This window comes from Pectinophora gossypiella, chromosome 22 (genome assembly GCF_024362695.1).
Source record: "Pectinophora gossypiella chromosome 22, ilPecGoss1.1, whole genome shotgun sequence".
Lineage (NCBI taxonomy): Eukaryota > Metazoa > Arthropoda > Insecta > Lepidoptera > Gelechiidae > Pectinophora > Pectinophora gossypiella.
This window is the reverse complement of record NC_065425.1, coordinates 9,934,081-9,946,089: the sequence shown is the minus strand read 5'-3', so window position 1 is coordinate 9,946,089 and position 12,009 is coordinate 9,934,081. Positions and strand designations below refer to the sequence as shown.

At 41.1% G+C, this 12,009-nt stretch overlaps 1 protein-coding gene across 1 annotated transcript in view; it reads right to left on the bottom strand.

Annotated features, from left to right (window-relative positions):
* Nucleotides 1-2,956: 2,956 nt before the first annotated feature.
* LOC126376972 (G protein-coupled receptor kinase 2) overlaps nucleotides 2,957-12,009 on the bottom strand; it is an 85,862-nt gene continuing 76,809 nt past the window's right edge. Inside the window, exons 4-13 of the mRNA XM_050024527.1 lie at nucleotides 11,366-11,513; nucleotides 10,389-10,594; nucleotides 9,473-9,662; nucleotides 8,705-8,837; nucleotides 7,973-8,108; nucleotides 6,695-6,835; nucleotides 5,509-5,712; nucleotides 4,965-5,148; nucleotides 3,820-3,917; nucleotides 2,957-3,091 (exon numbers count right to left, since the gene is read on the bottom strand). Coding sequence (XP_049880484.1) covers nucleotides 2,957-3,091; nucleotides 3,820-3,917; nucleotides 4,965-5,148; nucleotides 5,509-5,712; nucleotides 6,695-6,835; nucleotides 7,973-8,108; nucleotides 8,705-8,837; nucleotides 9,473-9,662; nucleotides 10,389-10,594; nucleotides 11,366-11,513 — 1,575 coding nt within the window. The remainder of the gene's footprint in view (nucleotides 3,092-3,819; nucleotides 3,918-4,964; nucleotides 5,149-5,508; nucleotides 5,713-6,694; nucleotides 6,836-7,972; nucleotides 8,109-8,704; nucleotides 8,838-9,472; nucleotides 9,663-10,388; nucleotides 10,595-11,365; nucleotides 11,514-12,009) is intronic.

The following is a 12,009-nucleotide window of genomic DNA, read 5'->3' as shown; positions in this document are numbered from 1 at the left end:
TACACTTTATAGGAAAAAAAGATATAAATAATTATTATAAACAAAGTAAAATATAAGTTTGTTCGTATAATACTCAGGATAAGTGCTTTTGAGCTAGACGTACAGACAGTAACAAAAGTCATACCAAATACTTAAACACGTCAACTTTATAATACTATATGAAAATTTTCGACGCAAGGTATAACTTTGGTTTGCGTCGAGAATAAAATAGAAAATTGATTTTGGCTGTAAAATATTCTTTCAATATTAATAAGTTCGAAATTTTAAAAGTGTCAACCGACCTGATTTAAAAAAGTGTTAATTCGAAATTTAAATTGGTTGATTCAAAATTCGAATGCAATAAAGCGCTCTGGTTGGCTAATTTCCTATTTGATCATCGACGCACAATAATGGTAACTGTACTAAAAATACACATAGAAAAAGAGAAAATACATCAGTCGAAAAATGGAGAAAAAATGTCAACATTAATATAAAAACTGTTTCTCTTACTAAGCTAGATTTGTTCATGTTTCGTAGGGTAGTTTGAATTTTTTTTTATCTAATCGCCATTCTATTGATGCTCGCAATCCCACGCATTAATAACAGTTTGTAACAAGTACATGCTTACCTGGTTAAGTCCTATTTACTTTAAAAAAGCTAAAGTACTTATTTTCTAAGTGGTAAACCCCTTTTTAGAGTAAATAGACCGATACGAATCGACATAACTCGATCCCGCTTCCATTTTCATTTGTCAAAATACATAAAAAGGTAGAGTACTTGTTAAAAAACGTCATATAACTATTACACTAGAAAGGGAGCACCATATCGCGTTTATATTTATACCGCATAAGTGCGAGCGAGATGGGTATAGCTTGCTTGCTTCCCCTTAATTGTTATTAAATTTTTCAGGCATGTTTTCGAATATAAGAGGCTAATACGACGTATAGTCATGACTCTCCGCCACACACTACCAAAATTCGTTACATTCATTTCTATACTAATCTCCGTCAAACCTAATATAGGAACAAAGCGATATACTCGACAACTGACGTAGTTTCGTATTTCGACCAATAAGAGAGAAGGATTATGACGTGATAAAAGAAAGTGATTGATTGAAGTAAGAGTAGCTACAAGTTAAAAGAATATTCTTCAGTTTATACTTTATGGCATAGGATTTTTAAACCCACACCTATTTTTCGGGGAAGTAGTATAAATGTAATATAAATTTTAGTTTTGTTTGATAAATGTAAGACTTCAATTGTAATTGATTCTCAAGCGTACATATAAAAGAAACAATTTGAAATGTTATCGAATGGAGTTACATCGCCGTCATTCCTCTTAAGTTGGCAACATTGATATAAAAAGATCTTTTTATCACAGTTGCCAACATGACATAAATAATACTGAAAAAATAACATTAGAAAAATACTTGATTTTACATTTTAACCGACTTCAAAAAGAAGAAGGTTCATAAGTTGTCGAGTATAGATATAAACGCTGATGTAATTGTTAACATTTTAAGCCGTTTCGCATAGTAACTTCGACCGTAGGATGTAATCATTCTTATAATTTTTACACCTTTATGGATAACTACAATTTACTATTTTACAAGTCAAGGAAATAATCGTGATTTTTCCATTGCGCTAACACAATTACAAGTCCAAAAACAAGATTCTAAGATAGATTTTTAAAGAAAAATATTGCTTTCCCTAACTTACGCTCAGTGCGCGAAAGAGAGCAGTAATTTTAAGAAGTATTTTTCTTCACATAAAGTAGTTGGGCCTAACAGCCTCAGTGGTCTAATGGTTAGAGCGTTATGCTCACGATCTGGAGGTCCGGGTTCGATTCCCGATGGGGACAATGTCCAAATCACTTTATGAGACTGTTCTTTGTTTGGTAAGGACTGTACGGTCCAATTACACCGCACATGTTTAAGGTGTCAGCAATATCAGTTAGTTCACGTGTAACCATCGAATCGTGCACTCATGTATCAAGTTTAAAATGGAATAAATAAGGTCTTCAAATCAACATCGATTTATCATTTATCAAGAACTATCAAATTAGTAGTATGTGCGGTCATAGCAAGAGATCGTACAAGGACTTTTAGGCTTGAATGATCTGATTGTCCGAAAAAGATGATTCCGTGCTTCGAGTCCAACGCTCAACCACTGGACCACAAAGGCCGTTGTACATTAACTACTTCATCATCATCAATTTAAGAGCCACGCTCATGTCGGTGTAGCATTATCCATTCCAGTCTATCAAAGGCCAATTCCTTGACTTCCCTATAAGACACGACATTAACCATTTCTTTAATCTGTTCCATGTAAGCTCTTCTTGGTCTTCCCCTTCCTCTCTTTCCTTCTAGCTAATTATTATCTACTTATCTAGCAATTAAACCCACTTGTAGGACTTGTAAAATAGTATCCTGTAACATCCAAATGCGCTTGGTCAACGTTAAAACTTTACATTATGTTTACAAGTGAAGTTTGAATTCCAAAGGATAATTCGTCTGTACAAGCCAAACTATATAACTGATTTATCAAATGTCTTAGGACTCGCGTTCTCAGAGGCGTGCTCGACGCACTGGATTTAGGGGACAAACATGGTCTATATAGTTCTCGTATTGTATCCTCTGAACTTCAAAAGGAAAACGGAACCCTTATAGGATCAATTTGTTGTCCGTCCGTCCGTCAAGACCTTTTTCTCGGAAACGCGCGGAGGTATCAATTTAAAATTAATAAGTAAGACGAAGAAAATCAATCTTCTAAACCATTGCAATACAAATATATGACTATTTTTAACCTTATCTCAACATTCAAAAAACGTAAGGACCAGGAGGGGGGGGGGGGGGAGCACATTATTGCAATTATCTAACAAAGCAATATTGCAATACCTTGATCAAAACATGGTCTGTATATAGCCATGTCTACCCTTCCAGTGCTTAGCAATGTATGTGATTTCACGTGATCTGCGGTCAGCTGTAGAGGGGCGCGGGGGCGGCTGGGGCGGCGGCGGCGGGGGCGGGGGGCGGCGACGTGGGCTGCAGCAGGTGCTCGGGCACCGGCACGGCGCGCAGGCGCGGGGGCACCTTCTTCTGGGGGCACAGCACCTGGGGGCACGGGGACGTTGGCTTACTCTGCTAATGTTGCGTGCGCCTTTAACCTCGTATACCCGAGGTTTCCAGACACAATAGTAAAACAATGTAGTTTTGATTTTAAAAGGACTGTCGGAGTTACGACTTTAATAGGCTAGTAGCCAACTAGTCAAATCAATTACTTATAACAAATATATCTTAATTCAGTAGATAGGTAGGGTTATGGTTTGTACCCGCAATCTTTCAATTTTTAAATTTGTCCTCACCATATGGTTGTCTGGAAGAAATCGCTTTAAACGATAAGGCCGCCATTTGCCATGTACTTAGTTAAGAGTCTTTTTTTGTAATTATTTATTTTTATTTTGGTGAAATAAAGTGTATTTGTATTGTATTGTAACATAGTTACACTTTGAATCGTCATTTTTTACAAAACAAACGTCTCATTCGCCAAAGACCCCTGACATGGCTCATGTAACGACTACTAACTTACATCAGATTGTTTTGAATTTAATTGCATTGAATAAAATGCTTGTTTGAATTGAATTGCATTGAATAAATAACTTGTTTGAATAGAATTGCATTGATTAAAATACTTGTTTGAATTGAATTGCACTGAATAAATAACTTGTTTGAATTGAATTGCATTGAATAAATAACTTGTTTGAATTGAATTGCATTGAATAAAATGCTAACAATAATGGGGTGGATTAACAATAGCAAGTAAGTAGGTGTAGTGGTCTCACCCGCCGCGCGAATATGAAGCAGCCGTGGTCGTCGGGCGGCGGCGCGGCGGCGGGCTCCAGCTGCAGGTCCGCCGTGGCCGCCTCGCGCCCGTCCTCGCCTGCAACCACCACACACCACAGCTTATACCACACATACCATCTACGGCCACGAGTACTAATATGTATACATTTTGATACCATGTCACATTAACTTTTTTGACAAATTAACCCATAAACACATATTTGTCACATTAAATATCAAATACGACTGCTACGAGTACTAATATGTATACATTGTTTTAAGTTTACGCGGTTATTATCATAATTAAAGCACATAATAACGGGTTCTTACCGCGTTTTCTTCTCATCAGTCATCCCGTGATCATGGCACTTGCAACAGTGTCGAAATATCGGGAGTCTCGTATCCCCATTAAATGACATGATAAGTGATCCATAAATAAATAAATAAATAAATAAAACGCGGTAAGAACCCGTTATTATGTGCTTTAAATATGTATACATTTTGATACTATGTCACATTAACTTTTTTGACAAATTGACCCATCAAACACATATTTGTCACATTAAATATCAAATATGACTGCCACGAGTACTAATATGTATACATTTTGATACCATGTCACATTAACTTTTTTAACAAATTGACCCATCAAACACATATTTGTCCCATTAAATATCAAATATGACTGCCACGAGTTCTAATATGTATACATTGTTTTAAGTTTACGCGGTTATTATCATAATTAAAGCACATAATAACGGGTTCTTACCGCGTTTTCTTCTCATCAGTCATTCCGTGATCATGGCACTTGCAACAGTGTCGAAATATCGGGAGTCTCATATCCCCATTAAAACGCGGTAAGAACCCGTTATTATGTGCTTTAAATATGTATACATTTTGATACTATGTCACATTTACTTTTTTGACAAATTGACCCATCAAACACATATTTGTCACATTAAATATCAAATATGACTACCACGAGTACTAATATGTATACATTTTGATACTATGTCACATTAACTTTTTCGACAAATTGACCCATAAACACATATTTGTCACATGAAATATCAAATATGTTAGTGCGAGAGGGTTCGGACGGACGGACCATGACCGTAACTGTATGAGAATTTGTTTCGTATACCTCTGGCGAAGACGTTGAGCTCGGTGAAGCAGCCGGTCTCGATCATCTCCGTCTGCCACGGGATGGACACGCTGCCCGTGTTGAACTTGCCGTAGAACGTGTCGTCCGCCGCGTCCAGGTTCACCCCCTTGACTGTCGAGAACTGCTCTATGTCGAGCACGTCTTTCGCGTACACCGCGTGGGGCTGTAACGGAAAAATAATTTAATGTGTCTTCTTCTTCTATCGTGTGGGCTGTGTTGTGAGGTCGAGTCACCTCATCAACCCTGGTGTCAGGGTTACTATTGAGCCGCCAAAGGCTACTTACTTAAGTAAATAGTAGCCGGGTGCGAATGTTCCACGCGCTGACACTGATCATCTTACTTTCGGACAATCTTCTGAGTCAATATCAAGTGAAAGTGGAATTCTCCATCGCAAAAGTATAGAAATGAAAACAAATTTTGCGTCGGAAAATTCCACTTGATATCAACTCAGAATCGTCTCCCTCGGTATTCGTTACGGTGTCACTGACACCCTGTACAGTTAAAAAGCAAGCAGTGCACTGACGTCGGGCACGAAGGGCGCGTCCACCATGCCGGCCTCCAGCCGCGCCCAGTTGAGCTGCGAGAAGAACCGGTGCGCCTTGACCAGCTGCGCCCCGCGCCGCCCCGCCGCGCAGCCCAGCCGCGCGCCCGCCGCCTTCTGCAGCAGCGCCGCGCACAGCGCGCGCGACCACTCGCTGAACTTCGACGAGTACTTCTCCTGCTCGTGCTGGGGGGGGGGGACAAATTTTATTTGAAAAAAACATTCCAACAGCTGTCAGAGGGGTCAAAAATTGTGATATAAACATGGAAGCTGTCGATATTCGTCTGTGCTTTGCTTGCTTACCCACTTACGCCGTTTTGTAAATAAGTTGATATACCGTGATGTAAATAAGTGACAAAAGGCGCACGACGATTTATACCTTTATACCACAGAAATAAAGGCCATAGTGGCATATTAACGCTTATTTTATTAACGGTATGAATTTGAAGACCCGCCGAAAGATACAATAGGGTATTTGACTGGGCCAAAGATAAATAAAATCAATCAAAAAAATCTAATTTTACTATTCGAATCATTTTAAAATTTTATTTATAGATTAAGTAAGAGACTGTACGACGTACGACGACGTTTGGCCGCTTTCGTTGATGACGTCACAGTACAATATTTCCATACAAACTTCAAAGAAAACATTCGTTTTGAAGTTTCGTAAAACGTATCTCATTTGAATAGGTTGTCAAAGTAGCATATTCTCGTTGCGTGATGGACATATTCAAATTAAATGCAGTTTTATACTTTAGACGCCTGATCAACATCTGGAATAGAAGTCATCATGGTATCTTTTTAGGGTCACCCCAGGTTCACTCTTCTCTCTTTCTTCTATCGTGTGGGTTGTGAGGTGGATTACCAACCACATCAACCCTGGTGTCAGGGTCACTATTGAGCCGCCAAGTGCCACTTACATGACTCGTGTAACGACTACGTACTTACATCAGTAAATCGTAACCGGGACCATCGGCTAAACGTGCGTTCCGAAGCACGGATAATCTTACTTTCGGACTTTTCGTCCCCTAACTAAACTAGGGATCGCAAAGTGATTTTTGTGATGTGCCCACGCCGGGATTCGAACCCTGGGGCGTTCGGATCGTGAGTGTAACGCTCAACCACTGGGCCACGGAGGTCGGGTTCACTCAATAGTGACGTCACTCACCTTGACCCTCCTGTCGACCTCCTCCCGCTTGACCTTCTCCTTGCGCGCTCGAAAGGGCGCCCGGCCCTCTATCATCTCGTACACCAGGCAGCCGAAGGAGAACCAGTCCGGACTGAACGTGTACCGCTCATTGTCTATCACCTGGAAACAATTTATTAAGATAAGATATTTATTGCATTCCTGATGTTTTTAAACTCTTAAAAGTAGAGGAAAGTACAAACAGGAACACTACAACAACAATTTAAAATTATACACATAATGAAAACAGAAAACCTATTGTGCCTATTGTGCTTATGTTTTATTTGTATGTTAATGTCCTTTATATATGTTGTTGTGCAATAAAGTATTATTGATTGATTGAAAACCAAGAATAAAAATAATAGAGATTAAGTTAAAAAATAAAATAAATAATACGTACATTTACAATAATCGGTATCTAAAAGATTCGTTAAAAAACTCATGCGGCGTATAGAATGCTAAAAATAAGAAATTGCTGTTTAGCAATAAGGCCGCTTATTGTGCCTATTTTTTTATTCGTATGGTTATGTCCTTTGTATATGTCGTTGTGCAATAAAGTATTATTGATTGATTGAATGCTTTTTCAATTAAGTATTTTTAACGACATTTTGAACAGATGTATTTTAGTCTATTTCAGTTATGAATTTAGGTAATTTATTGTATATTATAACGGACATGGAGTACACATCTATACCTGCAACCTCGTTTTACATAGACACTACACATTGACATTATCGTACACGCGCATCTGTGTGTGTGACGTTTGACACCATATGATTCAAGTCTAAACTATGTTCGAGGGGGGGGCAAACCTAGCTCAGATGCTGGTGGGGGAGCGGAGAGTTGCCGTTCTATGCGCAGTATTGTTTCTTATTCTATGCTACCACTACACTTATAACTCAAGTGGGATTCAGGGCCCCGATACCGACCTACTAGAGTCGATTCATTCTCTCAAATATTTTTCCTCTCAGACGACGCCCTGAGCCAAGGTTCGCGCCCAACTTGTACCGGGTGAGAGCCTTCAACGCTCCCCATTTGTCCGGCCAAGTAGTCAATGCCATCTGCGGCATCATCTACAATAAGACACGTCAAAAAAAAACAAGGGCCCAGGCGTCGTTGTCAGTGGCTGAGGGTATCGCCGTCGACGGATACGTCTGAGAGGACATCATCATCATCATCATGGGGAGTGTAATAGGACCCTTTGCTGGAACAACTCGAACAACTCCGCTCTTTCTATATCTGTACCAAGTGTCGGCTCACCTCAGGCGCCATATAGCCCACGGTGCCGACGCGGCCGCGCACGCTGCCGCCCTCGGGCACGTCCACGGCGAGCCCCAGGTCCGAGATCCTCACGTGGCCAGCGTCGTCCAGGAGGATGTTCTCTGGCTTGCAGTCTCTGCAACATTTTAAGGATTTATATAAGAAAGAGACAGAAAGTCAGAGAGAGAGATAAGCCCTTTCATTTTGAGACCTAATACGATATTCTTGGATCATTTTTGCAATTCAGTGTTACGTATTTTGGTAAAAGCACATTTTGGTAAACGGACGTTTTAGTAAAGGGACATTTTGGTAAAGGACATTTTAATAAAAGGACGTTTTGGTAAAAGGACATTTTGGGAAATTATCGACCTCAGATTCTACAAAGACGTAAGTTATTTATTTTTAGATTGCTGCTTAGCAATAAGGCCGACTATTGTACTCTATGTATTTCTCTTTTGTTTTGTTTTTTTTTTCTGTAATTGTATGTGAGACAGTGCAATAAAGTATTTGTTATACATTGTTTGAGGTTTACGCGGTTATTATCATTCATAATTAAAACTCATAGGGATGTGAGACTCTCTTGGATTGGGAGTCTCATATCCCTGATAATAACCTACCTGCATATACAAGGCAAAGGGCAAGAGGGAAACCACTGCCCTATTTTTCCCTAAAAATTTACATGGAGAATGCTACACCGACAAGAGCGTGGCTCTTAAATTAGTGATGACCTACCTATACACGATGCCCATTTTGTGCAGATGCTCGAGCCCGCAAGCGACTTGTGCTGCGTAGAACCGCGCGCGCTCCAACCCCAGCCCTGTGTCGGCGCCACACATGTTGTATATATGGAACTTGAGGTCCCCACCTGAAACAAACAAACAAACAATCAGAAATCTGTGGGTTCTCTATTCTGTGGGTCTAACAACCTTGGTGAGGTGTGGGTAATTAGGTCATCTAACGATGGATGACATGGATGATCCTTTGACAGTTATGTGGTTATGTGATGATATAAGGCTGCGTTTCCATTGACGCGGAGCTGTGCGGAGAGGAGCGGAGGTGTGCAGGAATCGACCAATCACCGTGAGGGAGAGAGCGACAGAGCGTCTTCGTTTTACGCTCTCTCGAACGCTGTGATTAGTCAAATCAATCTCCGCTCTTCTCCGTCTATCTCCGCGTCAGTGGAAACTCGGCCTTGAAGGTATCTCAGTTGTCAAGTAGCAGTAGTAGTAGCAGCAGTAGTAGTAGTAGCAGCAGCAGTAGTAGTAGCAGCAGTAGTAGTAGCAGCAGTAGTAGTAGTAGCAGCAGTAGTAGTAGCAGCAGTAGTAGTAGCAGCAGTAGTAGTAGCAGTAGTAGTAGCAGCAGTAGTAGTAGCAGCAGTAGTAGTAGCAGCAGCAGTAGTAGTAGTAGTAGCAGTAGTAGTAGTAGCAGCAGTAGTAGTAGCAGCAGTAGTAGTAGCAGCAGCAGTAGTAGTAGTAGTAGTAGGTGTATATTGTGACTCACCATTCATAATTGTCAGCACCAAGCATAGCGCGTCTTTGGTCTCGTACGCGTACGCGAGGCTCACTACGAACCGGGAGTTGATCCGCTGCAGGATCTGCTTCTCTATCAGCACCATTGCTTCCCCCTTGCGCTTCTTTATTCGCTTCTTCTCTAGTTTCTTGCACGCGTACATCTTGCCCGTTGCTCGGACCTGCGGGGGAATGGACACACTTTGAGGTTATTTCAGGTAAGACAACTATCTTCCTTTGGAAAGAAGTGCTTTGGAACTGTTGTAGAATCGATATTTCTTACGTCCCACTGCTGGGCACAGAGGCCTCCCCTCAATCAACCGGAGGGGGTATGGAGCGTACTCCACCACACTGCTCCATTGGTGGAGGTGTTTTTTTACGGCTAATAGCCGGGACCAACGGCTTAACGTGCCCTCCGAAGCACGGAATCATCTTACTTTTTCGGACAATCAGGTGTTTCAAGCCTGAAAAGTCCTTCCAAACAAAGGACGGTCTCACAAAGTGGTTTCGACAATGTCCCCATCGGGAATCGAACCCGGACCTCCAGATCGTGAGCCTAACGCTCTAACCACTAGACCACAGAGACATGGTCGACATGGTCGTCGATTCCTCTCATTCAACGCTTATCGCTATCGGCCCACTCATAATCCCCCTAGCATTATTCCGTTTATCACAGGGTCCGCTTTCCTAACCTGAAGATTTGACAGGTCCGGTTTTTACAGAACCGATTGCCTGTCTGGCCTTCCAACCCGCTAAGGGAAAACCAGCCCAGTACAGGTTAGGTCACATACCTCGGAAAATGCGTTTCTCGTAAATCGCTAAACCACTACAGTCAGCCACGAGGGTTGATAAGGTTGGTAATTTACCCCACAACCCACACGATAGAAGAAGAAGAAGAGATAAGTTACCTGGCAGGCACAGACTTCCCCGAAGCCGCCCTTCCCCAGCACCCGGTACATCCGGAAGGTGTGCTGCGTCACCGGCTGCGCTTCCAGCCACTTCCACTGCAGGTACCGGTGGAAGTACATCGACCTCTCGAACTCCGCGAACGGAGTCCCCGCCAGGAAGCTCTTCACGCATTTCACGCATTCTGCAAATATGTCTTTGGAGCCGACTGTGAAAGAAAAAAGGTTATTTAACCTTCAAATTGATTTATTCGGAATTTTCACATACAAACATAACATAAACAGCCTATATACGTCCCACTGCTGGGCACAGGCTTCCCCTCAATCAACCGGAGGGGGTATACTCCACCACAATGCTCCAGGAACTATCACATATAAACTTAAGTTATTCATTTGGTAATGTTTTATAAATGACGACAAGAATCCACCAACCGCATATTTTTCCTCACCTTTTCAGTTATAGCACAGAATAAAGAATAAATAGTATAGAACCGTAACTGTCCCCCGCATCAATTCATACCAGGCGCCGACTTCACCCCCTCTGGGTCTTACTTATGGACGAAAACTGCTAGGGAGTAAGGGAGAGAGCGCGCGGACTGTGTTATTGGCAAGCCCAATATTTTAGTTTTAAATTATTATTTAACTATGGCAATACTGTAATATATATACCTTTTTCTAATGATGAACAATACACGCGATTCCTAAAACTTCGGGCTTTTGTCTTATTTTAACCAGTAGTCGAATCGAAAGTTAAACAGTGTCTAGCTCACACTTACGCATCAGGCGGCAATTTTAAGAATTATTTTTTTTTACAGAGTCTCCAGGGTGTGGTTAAAGCATAATGCGTGGGACAGCTCTTAGAATAATCCATTGTCTGTCTGTGTGGTCTATCTCTTTCGCACTAGTCTATTCTCTACCTTTCAGTCCTGCTGCCATACGCACCACGCTAGAGCGCGAACAGGAACTTTCTAGATAAATACCTTCTAACAAGGAGCTAGTGTCTTCGATGACACGGTCAGTTACGACGTCGGTCACGGACGTGTGGTCGTCAGTCTTCAGAAACCGCCCGAACACTTCAGCTGCGAGTGCTACGCGGTTCTCATCAACCTCCACCTCGTATCTGTCAGCCTGCAACCAAGGGAACAATAGCGTTGCGTATAGGGGTCGTTCTTCTTTTTTATCGACAATGATCTGTCCATCGTTCTAATAAGTTATGATTTAGAATTGTATTTTAATCTTTCCATTGTCCAAAAATATAGTTGTCTTATTATATACTCAAAATACTAGCAAAATACTAATCGGTTCCTCGAACACAAGATCGGTCGAATCACTAGATTAACGTAGCTTGATTGTTTTTCACAAAATTCTGTGACAGAGTGGTAAATCACAATATTATTTGAAATGCCCCTGCATAGAAAAGTATGTTACCAAGATAAAGAGAAACACTATATAGCCCTCTACAGACACATCTTTATATTATGTTTTAGAATATCAATTGTCGTTATAATTTTAAAGATGTTAAATCCGATATATTGAGAAAATGTCTTTTTATTGTCGATAAAAAAGAAGAACGACCTATACATTGTTTGAAGTTTACGCGGTTGTTGTCATAATTAAACACACT